This window comes from Aphis gossypii, chromosome 3 (assembly GCF_020184175.1).
Source record: "Aphis gossypii isolate Hap1 chromosome 3, ASM2018417v2, whole genome shotgun sequence".
In the NCBI taxonomy this organism is placed as follows: domain Eukaryota; kingdom Metazoa; phylum Arthropoda; class Insecta; order Hemiptera; family Aphididae; genus Aphis; species Aphis gossypii.
In genome coordinates, this window is record NC_065532.1 from 21,401,272 (window position 1) to 21,417,734 (window position 16,463).

Consider the following 16,463-nt stretch of genomic DNA (forward strand, 5'->3'; position numbering starts at 1 on the left):
TTTAATTAATATATTTCAATTACTTGGTTATAATTTACGTTCCTGTTAAAAAAAATTAAATATGGTAGTTGGGTTTGGCACCGTATGTATTCAAAATGTATTCAATGTTTAAAATTTAAATATAACCATTGCTAATTAAGCAGATAAGGGAAACTCGATAAACTCTAATGGCCTAATATGGTCAAAATCTTGTTCATCAATGGATGGTTGGAGCTTAGGTGTTTTTAACGTTTTTCATAATACTATAATAGCGATTATCAATTTAATAAAAGAAAGGTACAATGTATTGAAATTTTTTAAAAGTCAGTCAGTAAGACATTCCTTGTTATCAAATTAATAAGTTTACTCAATATTAATATTAAAAAAAAAAATGATTATAAAAATTGTAATTATTTACTTAAACTGACTCTTTCTTAAAAACATTGTGCACTAGATCGTAGTCACCCTGTGTTTTACAGCAAAACGCCAAGGTAATGAAAGTACAAATAATTGTAACTAATAGTATAATAAAATAATAAATGTATAGAATAATTTATTATTAATAATAAATAAATTATATATATTTTTATTTTAAAGAGGTAAATCAATATCAGTAAATAATGTTATTTTGTACCCATAAATTATTTTTAAAGACCTACCTTGTATTTTTTTTTTTACCTAATTGTATTTTCTAACAATGATTAGTTACATTGCATATATAGACATACGTAGGTTTTCTCAATTATAATATTCCCAATACCTATTATTAAATATTATTGATGTAAAATCGACAAGAATTTTTATGTTATTACTATAAATCAATTTTAAAATTAAAAACTCAAATAAATATGTAATTGTTATTTATAATTATTATTGATTAAGAAATTCAAAAACGATAATTTTTTTTTTTTTGTGAAAATTTTCATTACTAAAGTACTATTATTACAATATGATATCATTTACTGTATTATCGAATATTATTAATTGTACTATTAGAAATGGTATTTATTGCTCGAGAATTGGATTATAGTTTAATTACCTCGTAGTAACATATAATGTCATAATTTAATTTTAGAGAATGTAAAAACAAAGAAAATAAACGAAGAATGAAATATCAACAAGAATTTAGCATATTTTTCTTATGTTTGAAATTAATTATAATTATTAACTTAAACTGACTACCTATAATAGTATAATGTACGTCATGTTTATATATTTCACATTACTAAATATCGGCTTTACACTATATCTTTATATCCACTGCAGACGTCATAAATTAGGGGTATCGAATAGTTTTGTATTTTTTGGATTAAATAGGTAGTGTCATCGTGATGGAAGCTCAGTTATTGTCACACAGCAGATATACCTAATGATATTATATTTTATTGCTAACACTGTTGTATAATTTATATTGATCTTTGAGTTTTGTTAAGTGTATACACACACACACACACACACACACACACACACATATATATATCAAATACCACTCTTAGAAGATTATACAATAGCTTTTAAGACATAACTGATAATCATTTTGGCAAGAATTTGATCTCTTTTAATCATGTCGTGTTTATTTAGTTTAATAGTTTATTATCCTATTTACATGTTTATAACCGTAATTATTATTTTTCATGAAAACTACTTTATTAAGTACAAACCTATACTGAAATAAAAAGTTCACCCATAGCATATTATTTATTTTAATAACTAAAAAATATACTTAGGTAATATAAAGATTAATTTTTATTTATACGAGTACTTAGACATTTTTATTTATTAGATATTAAAGTGGAATAAATGACAATGAAATGTTTATTTAAAAGTTTCAATCATTTACATAAATTATTACAATATTTATCATGTACATTAAGTTATTCAATTATTGTAATATCTATTTTAACATAACTTGTTTATACAATAATTATATAATACACAATGTGAAATTTTTTAACCTATTTTATTTTCTATTCTACAACATATATAGTTTTTAATTTTGTAATTATTCGAAAAATGATCCGTTAAAACAATCTTAAACTCAAAATTTCGAGTATTCCATTTCCCCTATTTTTAATGGACACTTAAATTGTACGACAAATTTCTTAAGGATTCTGAGTGAGCAATAAATGTATTTATTTTACAGTGATGTGTATTAAATAAATATTATAATATTAAAATAATAAATTTTGTGTGATTTTTGTCAATCATACTGTTTTTTATAGTAAAATTGATTTTATTTCCAATATTGATTGAACATTTACCGTTTCGAGTAGTCAAAATTAGAACCACAAAATCAGCATTCGACAATATCGATTTTTACTTTTAGTTGTTCAAAACCTAATAACTTTTATAGATATTTAAAATAATACGTTAAATAATACATAATACCCTTTAAAAACAAAATAATTTTTTTCAATAAATCCCTGTATAATATTTCTTTAAAAATGTTTTCATTCAGTCAAAATGATTGAAAATTTAATACTAGGTTCCTAAAAAATGTTTTCTTGGTAATTTAAAAATATTAAATAAAAATAAGCACGTTTTTTTTTTATAAGCATTTAAAATTTGAATACAGAACAAAAACGAAATTATGCAAATACTTTTGTAGTTTAAATGTGTAAAATTTTAAATTTTTTATAGCTTAGGATTGGACATTTAATACAAGATTCCTCACGATTAGTTCAGACTATAACCAAAATTTAAAAATATATAAATATAATTTTTTGTATATATATATATATATTAAAACTTCTAACGTATATTATTATATTTTATACACACAACAATGTTAAATTTAATGTTTTTAAAAAATTAATTTAATTTTCCGCACTAATATTGTACCTATATGTCCTACAATAAATTACTTCATTGAATTCAAATTTAACATTCATATATACATAACAATGACTTATACAATCTCTAGGCATAAAATATCTACTACCTATTGGATAAAATATACATAGTGTATAATATTGGTAATTAATAATATTAATTATTAAATTTTATATCTATAGTTAAATTGAACATTAAGCTCATCAGAATTATAATATGTGTGTACAACCTAAGCTATTTCATTCAGAGAAATAATTCTTTGGTCTATTTGTACAATGTCATCTATTAACTATTTAGTGATAATTATTACTTATTAATTATATTAATTGATAAATTAAAACTAAAAACTTTTCACCTAGGTTTAAATAAAATAAAATAAGAAATGATTTAGTCATATATTATATTTTATAAGTAGGTACACAACTTTTTAGGATGACGCCACTATAAGCTAATAGTAAATAGTAAAAAAAAATTATTTAAAAAAAAATTCTTGTACTATCACTAAGTATCGTGGTTAACGAAAATTTAGAGTATATTCAAAATGTTAGCTATTGATTATAACAATTAAATCTATTTATTTTTGTAAACAGATTATTTTAAAATTATAATTAAAAATTTACATCATAGTCATATGTTTGCCCGCGAGAATTTTATTAAGAAGGTGCATAATAAATCAAACATCAAAAAGTTTATTCTTTACAAACTTCAAAATAAAGACAATAAGAATATATAATATACTATATATATAATTTAAAAAATTAATCTATATACTAAAATCAAAATAACATACGATATTAATAACATTTATAATTGTGCAAAAATAAAAGTTAAAATGCTCCTTTTTATTCACTCTTCTAAGCAATCATGATTATTGAAACATGAAAAATACCAATATTATTTATTATTATACATAGATATCACACTATTTTTGATGGTTGAATGAGAATTGCATTCTCAATTCAATGATGTGACATAATATTATTCATTTTCAAATTTCTACCACTAACCTACTTAACTGTGTATTTAATGTTTAACGTAAATTACTTAAAAATGTGATTATAAGTTATAACAAAAATGGAAAATTATATTAAAGGTATGTCGTATGTATAAATAAGTATGTGCTTATTGTAAATGCATTCAAGGATAAATAAACGTACCTACTAATTCAATTCAATCCTTTTTTGACCCAATAAAATATTTTATACTTTAACCTGATTAAAATACGTTTTAGTTAATTCCATAACACGCACTATATATTATGCGCGTATTTAAATTTAAAGACAAATAAAAACCTAGTGTCGTGTATTTTTTGAATAAATGATCCTAATTTGAATTTATTACCAATAATGACTCAAAAGTACATACAAAATGTAATGTATATGTAAAAAAAACTTAAGCGTTCATATTTGTTGGTAGGCATATCAAATATGTGATACAAATAGTATTTGTAGTTCACACATGAGCTTAACACAACTTTTTTAAATCATATATGTGCACTAAATGTATTGCGCAAAAACTTGATTAGGTAATTAACGTCAATTTAATATTATATTATACTTGGCAGTACATCAGAGGTTTATACGTATATTATTATCATAACCTCTGTGTAACTTTTGGTTATTTTTTCTATAATAAACTGAACATAGTTAAAAATTTTGTAATGTATCAAACTTTATTAGAAAAATAATATCTATTTGAAAGTTTTGGTATAGGTCAACTTTCTTGAAAATTTAACATGATATAATGAACAAATAATAATAATTAATTAACTAACCTTAAAAACAATAAAATGTATACATTTTAGATAATGTAGCCTAAACACAATAAGTAAATAAAATGTAAATGATTTAGTATTACTTATTAATTATTATACTTTTATAGTATATTAACATAAAACATTTTGTAAAATTAATATTTAACCATTTTTAAATCCAATAGGTACAATTACCTTGTTTGTATTTTTAAATCCTATAATAAGGCGTACTAATTGACATGCTAAGTGAACATTTTATATGCTAAACTTAAGGAGCTAAAGTGTTGTATTATTTTTTTTATAATTTTTACCTTAACTATATAACACAATAAATATTCACAAGTTAAACGTCTTATTAGTTAAATTATTTAATAACGTACCCACTTAATTATTTTATAGATTGAAGATTTTGTAAATCACACATGAATAACACATACCTATTGTATTAACTATTAATTGAGCTTGAGTTATATTATAGTATCATGAACTGATGAGTTTTGAGCTTTATTAGGTACCTAGCTAGATAATATTTAATTAAAATAATTTTAACAAATTAACAAAACTTCGTGGGTAAATATGCAACAGAATAATTCTCAGTTAATTGCAAAAAAATCATAAATAAAAAAATGTTTTAATTTAATCAGATTAAAGAATGTCAAATTTTTTTTTTCAAAACCTTGAAAGGAGTGGTCAAAATGAGTTTAAATTGTGGAAAGTGGGTCAGTGTCTCAGTGATTACGAGTTTGATCTTCTAATCAATTATTATAAACGCTCGAGGCATTTGCCATTTGTTTTCGCGAATCAACACGGTAAATGCATTTTCATAAATTAAACTTTATCTCTAAAGTATATCTAGAGTCAACTAAATTCTATATAGAGTTAATTTTAATTTTAACATTATGATTATACATAGTCACGGTGAAAATTTAAAGAGTGATTATTACACATTTAGATACCTTTAAGGTATACCTTACAGTATATACGTATAGTGTTTATAGTGTTTGTACCATTGATTTTAAAACCTACTAAAACAGTTTTATAATCATTTTAAAAGTAAATTAAATTTCTTGTTTATTAGTTTTTATTCAAACACCTATAAAAGCAGGGACACCCGGAAGGGGTGGCCAGTGGGGGCCATTGCCCCCCTGAGATTTTTCGTGTTAGTTACAAAATTGGAAGTTTCTTACATAAAGCTGGTCTTGGGTATTTAGTGATTATTGACAATCCTTGTATCTAACAAGTCATAAAGGAGGTATTTTTAGTATTTAATTGTAAAAAAAACATTACGATTATTTTCAATCGCTAAGTCATTTTTGTCTGGTTCCTACATAAAAAAAAAAAAAAAAACTTATTAGCGCGGACGAGTCAAAGTAATTAAAAATAGTCGATTTCAATTATTGCCAAATAATATATAATAAAAATAATAATAATATTTATATTAAATATGAATCGTGTATGAAAAACATAATAATAAAATCAAAATACTTGGATAGCATACGCGATTATAAATTATAAAACCAGCCCGTCGTCAACGGAAATTGAAACCTTTTGACAGACATTATTACATTATTATTATTAGGTACATTTATCGTTAATTTTTAAATAAATAAAAAAATTAATTTAAAATACTATTTTTTAATCAACAAATTAATAATTCAATTAATTTATTTGCTTCAAACAAAAGGAGATTATCATTACTTTTTGAAAAAAATAATAAAATATGATGTAATATGTAAATTCAATCAAATAAAGTTGTTTTTGTTTAAGCTTTATTATAGGTATTTTAGAAATTATTATCTTAAATGTTCAAAATATATAATTTAACCAAGAGATCATACGACACACACCATTTAATTTTACCTTAATCGATAAAAATTGCAATTTTAGATTTTGAACAAAGCGATTTAGCTTGTACTTAGAAGAAGTTGAACTTAAAATTCCCAATACCTACTTATTTTTATAATTGGAAAGAACTAACATTTTTTACGTATAACTCACATTTTCGATAAAATCGATTTTTGAAAACTCGAAAGCGAATAACCGTAGGAACTAAATTTTCAACAAATGTCTTTACTATTGTTTTCTATTTACATAAATAAAGCTGATTCTTTGACTGGCCGTCTTCGCTTAGAATAAAATTGTTTTTTATGTACAATGATGTATCATTGAATTCAAATTTAACACACACATAACAGTGACCCACTCAACATCTAATGTACAGCAAAGCGTACATTACATACGTACATATTTGACAACCTTTTTAAATTTAATTTACATAAATACATTATTATTATCAACAATTTTGAGAGATTATTTTCTCAGATTTTAAAATATTATTGCGATGTGAAAATAGTTTTATTGTTATTAATACGTATTAATATTGTAATTTAAAATTCGAATTCAAAATATTTTAACCAAAACCAGGGTTCTATCAATAACTACAATAACAATAGTCGATTTAAAATGCTAAAATTTACTAATGATATTATATATGCATTCTATTTTTCTATAATAAACTCGATTCATAATGCTGAATAATTGAATGGGTGATCTTCAAAGTGATGAGTGATGACTGTATAAATAACTTAATAAATAATACATAATAATAAATTACATTTCCTTACAGCCGTCTATAACTGCAATGCTGATTATTCTATTGCCTATATATTTATTTTTAAAGGAGCATACTTATACAAACATTTTTTCAGATATAATTCAATGTTTCAAATAAATAAATAATAATAATTATTAATGTGTTTATACCATATTATTAATTCAACTCTAGATCTTGTTCCTATTGACTAATACAACATTGGTTATTGATTAAATAGTACAGCATAGTAGGTAAAGTATAATATGAACGGTTTCTTTAATTATTCCCCCTTTAATCTTACATGAGTAAACTACTATCTAGTGTAATCGTTTTTTAAGCAGATTAGTACCTACTGATAACACTAACCTAACAATCGAGCGAAAACTGGCAAACACGTCTTGGCAAATAGTCTAATTATTTTTTTTTTGGGGGGGGGGGAATAAAGCCCCCCCCCATAGGCCATAATAATAATAAAAAATATGCATGCTTAGTACCACAGAATTTAAAAATTACTGCTTATTACTAAATTATGAACTGGGGGAACTTGGCCAATATTTTTATATCCAAGCCCCTTCCCCTATTTACGCCAATGAATTTATACCTACTTATACATATTATTATAGGCTCGAATCAAAGAACTAAATGAGTTAACATATTTCTATTTCCCACGAGTTGATCATCCTTTGCATTTAATGTGGGATTTCAATGCAAAAAATGTTAAACTTTTTTCTTCTCTTTAAAAATGACATGTTGTTTTTGCAACCTTGACGTATTTATAGATACATAGTTTAACAATTATCAAACAGTAAGAAAAAAGTAAAACGTTGAAGTATAATCAAGTACACAGCGATTTCGTTCTGATGATACTCCTGAAGTATTAGATGCAGGTTGATTCAGGTATGAATGGAAATCCTAGTACTAGTGCAGGTATGATAACAATGCAATGAGGAATAATATGAAATTAGAAGCAAATTTTATGACTACTTTTTGGCTACACGTATTAAGTAGATTTAAAAGTACAATTAATTTTTAATCAAAAAAAAAAAAATGTAATCAATATAGTTACTGGTAAATGATTATAATTTATAATACGTTACAATAATAAATTATTGATAGCATTAATTTTTTTAAAGTTCAAGGTGGGCAAAAAAGTTGAACTTCTCAGTAAAGAATGGTCTGATGGAGAAAAAAAATATACATTATCAGATGGTACAGATATACATTGAGATTCGATATTACCTATACGGCTGTAGATTATAGATGTAATTATGATTTACAGCTTATATATCAGCGGTTCTCAACCTTTGTATAGTGGCGAACTGGCGACCCAAGATATTTACCAATTTTTCATGGGATCTTTTTATGAATAATGTTCAATGGGAGAATAAAAATAAACCCAATATTGGATAGGTACTCTTAATTAATTAATTTTTGCCGACCCATTTAACATTATTGGTGATCCAATACCTCGAAAGAAGTATGATGATAAAAATGAAAATATAAAAAAAAATTTATCGTGTAACGTATAGACGTATAGGACATAGGTATTATAGGTATCTAGGTACTATGTTTTTATATTATGCACTAGGCCTACGACGATACGACACTATGACACTATATTTGGTGATTTAACGGAAGTGGGTGATTGTAGCCTTGAGCAAGGCCGTACCTGGGGAGGGGTTTCGGGGGTTCATACCCCCTCTCCCGAAATTTTGAAATAAAATTTATACTATAATAAATTACCTATAAAATATTAAATTAAAATTAGAACACAATTTTTTTAGATTAAACCCCTCCCCCCACTGAAATTAATTTCCAGTTACGGCCTTGGCCTTGCGCTTGAACATCCCCACAACAGTAATAGTTTCCGGTAAACAAACACGATCAGCTGATCGAGTGTAATTTTTAAATTGTTTTATGATCTGCGTTTACATAGCCAGTGATTAAGTGTTCAGACTTCAGTACGGACAGTACGATTTGAATGCGAGACCTGTGTGGAATACTATGACACGGCCATAATATGGTGAAGTGGTTGAGAGAACACATTAATACCATAATATTGTTGTATGTTATACTGTTATCTATTCAATAACACATTTTCATGTTTAATACTCTATACTGATAACGATATGGAATCACTACGATTTAACAGTTTAACACTGATTCTTGACAAATCACTTTGGCTATTAGCTAATAGTTGGTCATAGTAGTGAATTTTAAATTTTAGTAGCTGAAAACTCAAAATATATCAAATTTAAATATTTAAAATGTTTATATGACTTTGGATCAATAAATAAAATCACACCTTAAATATGGAGTCTACTTTTGATATTAATAGATCAAACAGTAATAATAATATTCCTGTTAATTCATTTGTTCATGATGTAAGTAGCTTTAGTTTATTGTGTGATATTTAAATTATATTAAATTTTATTCATAATTTTACAGCATCCAATATTAAAATCATTTATTGCTGGTTCTACATCTGGATTATTTTCTACAGTTGTGTTTCAGCCATTTGACGTTGTAAAAACAGTCTTACAAGATCCTAGAAAGTAACTAAACTATAAAGAAAATATATTATTGAATTTTAATTTAACTAACATTATGTTTATTAGTGATAAAAAATTAGGAATTATTAATGCCACAAAATCAGTCTGGCAGCAAGAATCTTTTTTTGGATTTTGGAGAGGGCTGTCTCCAGTAAGTACCTATCTATTATATTTTATATTTTATTTAATACATCTAAATTAACTTTATCTATTTTATTATATTTGTAAAAATCTTTCTCTACATAAATTAATCATAACATTTTTGTATTCTTAAATGATTTTGGTTATTTAATTGAACTATAGAAAATACATAATACCAAAGAAATAATTTTCCATCAAATACAAATACTTAAATTAAATGAATTTTGAAACTAATATCAATATTTAAATTATATTATTTGAAAGATAACTTATCTTAAAAATAAACTTTAAGCGCAACAAGTATAGTGGTTAAAAGATTATTTAAGAATAAGGCCAATATGAGCCTATATTTTTGTTAAATAATTTGTGTAAATATATGTCTGATGTTAGTTTGAATACCAAATACTTTATTAGTCAAGGTCCAAAGGTACAACAGAGCAGCTACTATGAGCAAAGAATTTAGTAGAGTTAAAAAACATATTTACGATATACATTCTGCAATATTATTCCAACATTGTAGCTCTCATTTAAATTTTAGAATCACTTTTGAGTGTTAAATACTAGATATTATTGTACCTAACTATATAGAGTATAGATACAATTCAAACTGTATACATTTTTTTTTGGAAAATAGACAAAATTATAATTTAAAAACAAATGATTTAAACATTGTTATAGAATTTCTTTATTTATACCCTTTTTGTATAATTTCTTTGTAAAACATTTTTAATTTAGATTAATTATATAAATATATATCATGTTCATAATATATCAACATATCATATATGATAATTTTTTTTGAAGATGGTGTTTATTTTATTTAATTAATAAAAATAATATCCTTACTAGAAGTGAGAATTTCAGTTTTTAATTTTTAAATATTTTCATAGCTATTTCACTGGCATATTATAATAAATTTATTTTTCTGAGGATAGATTTTATATTTAAGTAAATTAACACATCAACTGAAACTTGAAAGGTAAATTTGTAATTAACATTCAACAGATATATTTTGTGTAAGTAAATTACTTAACACTTTTCGGTAGTTTTTCTTATACCTGCTAACTGCTAAGTGTCTAATTGCAACGTTGATCTTATTCCAGTTTCCAGTAGGAACTTAAGTTTATCGCATATTTCCATTTGTATTGGATTAAAATAATAACTATTGGTTTATGATTTTTGATTGAATATGTACTGTGTTGCTATTTTTTATTAAATATTCTCTGATAACTCAAAAAGAATTCACTAGGTACCTACTTAAAAGACAGTATAGTAGACTACTGACTAGTTAATAATAAATAATAATAATAATAAGTCCATTAATGACAATTGTAACTTGTAGACTGTTGGTACAATATTATGTACATGTGTTGAAACTAGCCACTGACAGTGTTTTAACTTCTGAGTTCTGATATTTGATATTATCATTATTCTATTAGGTATTTTATTAATATTCAGTATTCACTAATTTACTAAAACCATAGTGTAAGATGATAGGCTGTGATGAAGTGATTGTTAACATTGGTATAGTTTTTTTCGAAGTTTTTATTTTTGCTTTATATATTATTTGTAAATATTTCTGTTTATACCTTGCAATACAGAACTGGCTAAGGTAAAGCCGACTAAAGCGAAGATTCAATCATTTTTTTAAGAAGAATTAGAATATCATTTAATTTTTTATTAACGCGAGGTAGGTAACTAAGTGCGAATGCGAGGTCTGGGATTGGCCCTACTTAGATCGGCTTTGATGTAATACGATTTGATATGTTTATCATTTTAGATTTTAGACGTTGATAATTTCTTGTTCGTACTTGTGTATACCTTTAAAACTAAATTTGTATAACAATAATTTTTCAAACTGCCCGTTTTTCGCGTAGTTGTATAGGTTAAATAATTTATTTAAATTCACGTTAGTCAGTTTACTCAATCTAGTTACTAGTTAGGTCTCATATTCTCACCAATTATGCATATTTCCTAGACCCCAATGGTGAGAAAGAGGGTGAGTAGCGGAAACGCCAATTGTGTAATTTGTCAAATACTCAAATGTATCATTAATCAACTTGTGTAAAATATGTCGTTGTATTATTATTTATTCCTTATCTCCGTGTCTATTTTATAATAATAACTTATATCTATGACCAATAAAAGATTCTCGAATATTCAAAATTTTAATATCCAAGTCTTCGAGGTAAATTTATTCCATTTGATAAATAATAGAAAATTCATCTAGTCCTTTGGTTAATGGATTTATAGGTAAAACGTATTTATTTTGTTATCCTGAATACACCAGCAGAGTAAAGCTGCTTAATTTTTTTATTTCTATTTTGTCTTTTTTTTATTAAACATAAACAAATTTAATCTTACTTATATTATTTTGGTGATCTGAACAAATATCATACTTCATGCCATCGAATGAACAATTTTTTTTCAATCTTAATAGGTACATTTAATGATAATCAATTTCCTAAACAAAATGTTGTCCATTATTTATTATCATACACGTAATCTCACACATTATAATTTAAATAAACTTCAAAAATGTATGTTATTGGGTTTTTTTCGTAATAAATACATTACAGAGCTTTAAAATAAAAAAAAAAAACAAACAAATTAGGTAACCATTAAGCTGTACCTTCAGTAGGTGTCGATTATTTCTCGTCATTGAGTGAGAAAGTTATTGTAATATATTATATGATAAATTTGAATTCAATGTTATACCACAACTTACAAATAACGGTTTTGAGTGAAGCCGTTCAGTCAACCTGTATTACCATAAAAAAATAATTATCAAGTATATTTTATGATATTGCCATTAAATTAATTTATTTTACTATTTAAAAATACGGTGTGTCGGTGTAGGTCGAATTACTTTTTACCAAAATCATTGCATTTGAATTATCATTGTGTGTATAAAATATAGTAATATAAGTTAGTTTCAAATCCCCGTGAATAATATGTTTTAATTTATTACAACGAACATTGTCAATCTTTATTTTAATATTAAATTTCGTCAAAATTGAAAATTCAAATGTCTTATAAAAAAAATCGTGCCTACACGTCTTTAATAGGTATTTTTAAACATCATTGCAAGTAGAATTGTTTTACTTTTTAATATCCAAAGAACCAATTAGACCTAATTTGCTTTCAGAAACAATCCTTAAAGTTGGAAATCGTAGTATAGTAGAACTCCGATTATTCGGACTAATTAATGTCAAGGGTGGTCCGGATAAGCAAATATCCGGATGATTGACATATGAGTATAATATGACATATCAAAAGTTATATGTAATTGTATGAATATATTGTATGTATTCATTATTAATATGTATGTAAAATAATTTAAAATTCGTAACCATAAACAAATAATTTTATTAAAATATTTAACTGAAACAAAATAAGCTATAGGTAATTAATAATTATAATATGTGACGTCTTTAAAAACAAAAAAAAAAGCCGACTTAGCACATTTTCTTTTTTTTCTCGTCTGATTGATTGGCGTTCGGATAATCTGAGTTCTGCTATGTTTACTGCTCTAAAAGATAATTACAGACAAAAATAGACACGTAGATCGCTCTGCGCTTAAAGTTTAAAACAATATATAAATTATCCATATACCTACCTAAATTAATAATCATAATAGGTATATATGTAGTATTATTTATTTTATACGCTTTGAATTGTTAAATTTTTATATTTTTAGTCTCTTGTACGCAATATTCCAGGAATTGCCATTCACATATCATTGACACAATTAATATATTCATATTTAACAAAAAATAATCAGACTTCTATGGTTAAGTCTGGAGTAGCTGGATTTAGTGCACGATGTATTACTGTTTCTGTACTAATGCCTTTCACTGTTTTAAAAACTAGAGTAGAAGTAAGTAAGTAAATACACTCGTGTACCCGTGTAAATTTTAATTAACTTTTTAGTTATACTTCTTACAACTTAGTTAATTATTGTAAACCTTTAACACTTATTTTCAGAGTGGTCAATATCATTACACAACTTTGACCCGTGGCCTATCTGATATTTATAGGTTGGAAGGTTGGAAGGTTTTGTGTCGTGGATGGACACCAACAATTTTACGAGATGCTCCATTTTCTGCATTATATTTTATGATTTTTATAAAATTAAAAAATATAATATTATTAGAAGGCAAGTATTATACAACTAAAATAAATGTTGTGAGAATTTTGTATTAATTTATTGTAAATTTAAAAATGTTTAAAAAAACTTTTATAATAAATAATAATATATAAGACCAATGGTATAGGTATGGAAATTGAGCAATTATACCACGCTCCTTCACCCCATAGACTGGATTATATATTCAATTCTAAGATTTCATAGGATAATAACTAATTATTCTACATTCAACAATGACTCAGATGACTGTGTAATCTATTTAGCTTAGGTAAACACGTGTAACAATAGTACCAAAGACTGGCTTAACAACTAGTTTAATTAAATATAAATAAATCTGAAAAAATCTCAGAACCAGAAATTCTTCAAAAGTTAATGAAAAAAGCTTCTAGACGACTTCATTTGTGAGATTGGACAAAATAATTATTAAAAAATATGTAATCTTGCTCAGCTTTATTTCAGATATGTCATTGAGTAGGTTATTATAATAATTCATAAATATATATAATTTGAATTCAATGATAAATCATCATAAATAAATAACAATTATAAGTTAAAAAAGTATTTTAACCGCTATTCCTAAAATAAAAATATTTATACTATAATAATTTCTTTTTTTAATAGTATAACAATAGGATTAACTTGTACTAATTTTTGAAAAATCAACTATGCATATTATTATACTATTAGTTATTATAATATTGTTATTGGGCAATTTTAACTCATAATTTATAAATCAATATTGACAATATACTGTGTGTATAAATTATAAAGGCTGTCTAAATAACTTAAAATGAAATAAATATTTAAAAAAATTCATTGTACATTAAAATGCATATTAGTGAAAAGTTTCAAATATACGGTAAATACTTTTTAAGCATAGCAACAAATTTTTATAGAAAAATTGGGTGTTTTTTTTGTTGAAATATCTTTATTGGTCAATGTTTTAACTCTAATATCTAAACAATTAATTGTGCCTTTGTATTCGATAACTGTAACTTACTGTAAGCCCAACTTAAGTGGTAGATTGTATTAAAATTTAAAATTTTATGAATTTTAAATTACTTTTAAAAACACTTTTATTTTTCCTTGAATACTTAAAAATAACATTTTTAATCATCTTGACCGAAAATAAAATTAGGCCACCCACACATATATGTGTTCACATATAATTCCAAAATACTGAACATGCCGATTTATTGAGCTACTAATTGAACACTATATTTTACTTTCATGAAAAAATAATTTATATAGAACATAAATAGTTAATCAAATATTGTTTTGTTTTGTTCAATTAGAAATAGACAACAAACAACCACTTTATATTTTTGGATGTGGCCTTTTAGCTGGAGGATTAGCATCCTGTATAACTCAACCATTTGATGTAATAAAAACTAGTCAGCAAGTATCAAAAGAAAAACTCCTTTTAATTGATGCTTTTATTATGATTAAACGAGTAAGTACATAGGTACTATTATTTTAAGTAATAACTTCTGATTCAAACTATTTAATGATTTACAGAAATATGGAATAGCTGGTTATTTTAAAGGGCTGTCTCTTCGAGTTTTAAGACGATCTTTAATGGCTGCAATGACTTGGACTGTATACGAAAAATTATCTTAGATGATTATTAATATAAATTTAAATATTTATAATTTAAGCAATAATGACGTGTCAACTATGTTTAATCTTGATCAAAATAGGTTACAATTCTTTAAAAATAGGTAGCTGTCAAATAATGATGTAAACATTTTATCATATCTTTTTAAATTTGAATAAGAAAATAACCAAAAATGGATTAGAAACTTGAATATTAAATTACATTATTAGATATATAATAAGTTTTAATTAGACTGAAATATTTTAGCAACATATCAAACATGTTTAAGAGAGTATAATTTTATTTAAGTTTCTAGTTGTTCTAGCAGTAGAAGTGCATGCTGTATGCATTAATTTTATTACAATTCTTAATATTTTAATTCTTCTGTAGTTTTTTTTTTCTTATTATTATTTTTTTCTTAAGTATGGTGTTTTAATTATGTAAATTTGTTGTTAATACATTTATGTTAAATTATAACATAATTTATTTTAATCATTCTAATAAAATATATTTTTATTTTATTTATAAAAATACTTTTTAACCTAGTACCTATTAACTTAAGGATATAACCATTAATTATAAAATGTATAATTAATGATTTATTGATATAACTAATTATTTTCAATATAGTGACAATCATAAACTGTATTTATTTTAGAATGAATATCATAATATTTATGTTCTATCAGGTACTGTTACAGTTAAGTAATCTGACTTTTATGTGTAGTTTGTTATAATTTTTCATAAGTATATGTGGTATCATCACATTTCTTTCCACCACGATTATCAGAATTTATTCAACATTTTGTACCTCTTTACTACTGCTCCTAAAAACTATAGCCCTCCCTAAAAATTTGCCGCCTGGT

At 24.5% G+C, this 16,463-nt stretch overlaps 1 protein-coding gene across 1 annotated transcript; it reads left to right on the forward strand.

Moving 5' to 3' along the window:
* The first annotated feature begins 9,100 nt into the window (after positions 1-9,100).
* On the forward strand, positions 9,101-16,118 carry LOC114129009 (mitochondrial glycine transporter B-like). The gene is made up of 7 exons (XM_027993627.2): positions 9,101-9,541; positions 9,606-9,712; positions 9,776-9,860; positions 13,551-13,730; positions 13,838-14,009; positions 15,296-15,453; positions 15,519-16,118. The coding sequence occupies exons 1-7, from the start codon at positions 9,470-9,472 to the stop codon at positions 15,618-15,620; spliced, it is 876 nt and encodes a 291-aa protein (XP_027849428.1). The 5' UTR covers positions 9,101-9,469; the 3' UTR covers positions 15,621-16,118.
* The last annotated feature ends 345 nt before the right edge of the window (positions 16,119-16,463 follow it).

What these genes read in the sequence shown, in the direction of transcription:
- LOC114129009 (XM_027993627.2), top strand. Translation starts at nt 9,470, where the DNA reads ATGGAGTCTACTTTTGATATTAATAGATCAAACAGTAATAATAATATT. An exon ending in TTTGGAGAGGGCTGTCTCCA is followed by an intron (nt 9,861 to 13,550) that starts GTAAGTACCTAT and finishes TTATATTTTTAG; the next exon opens with TCTCTTGTACGCAATATTCC. An exon ending in TTTTAAAAACTAGAGTAGAA is followed by an intron (nt 13,731 to 13,837) that starts GTAAGTAAGTAA and finishes ACTTATTTTCAG; the next exon opens with AGTGGTCAATATCATTACAC.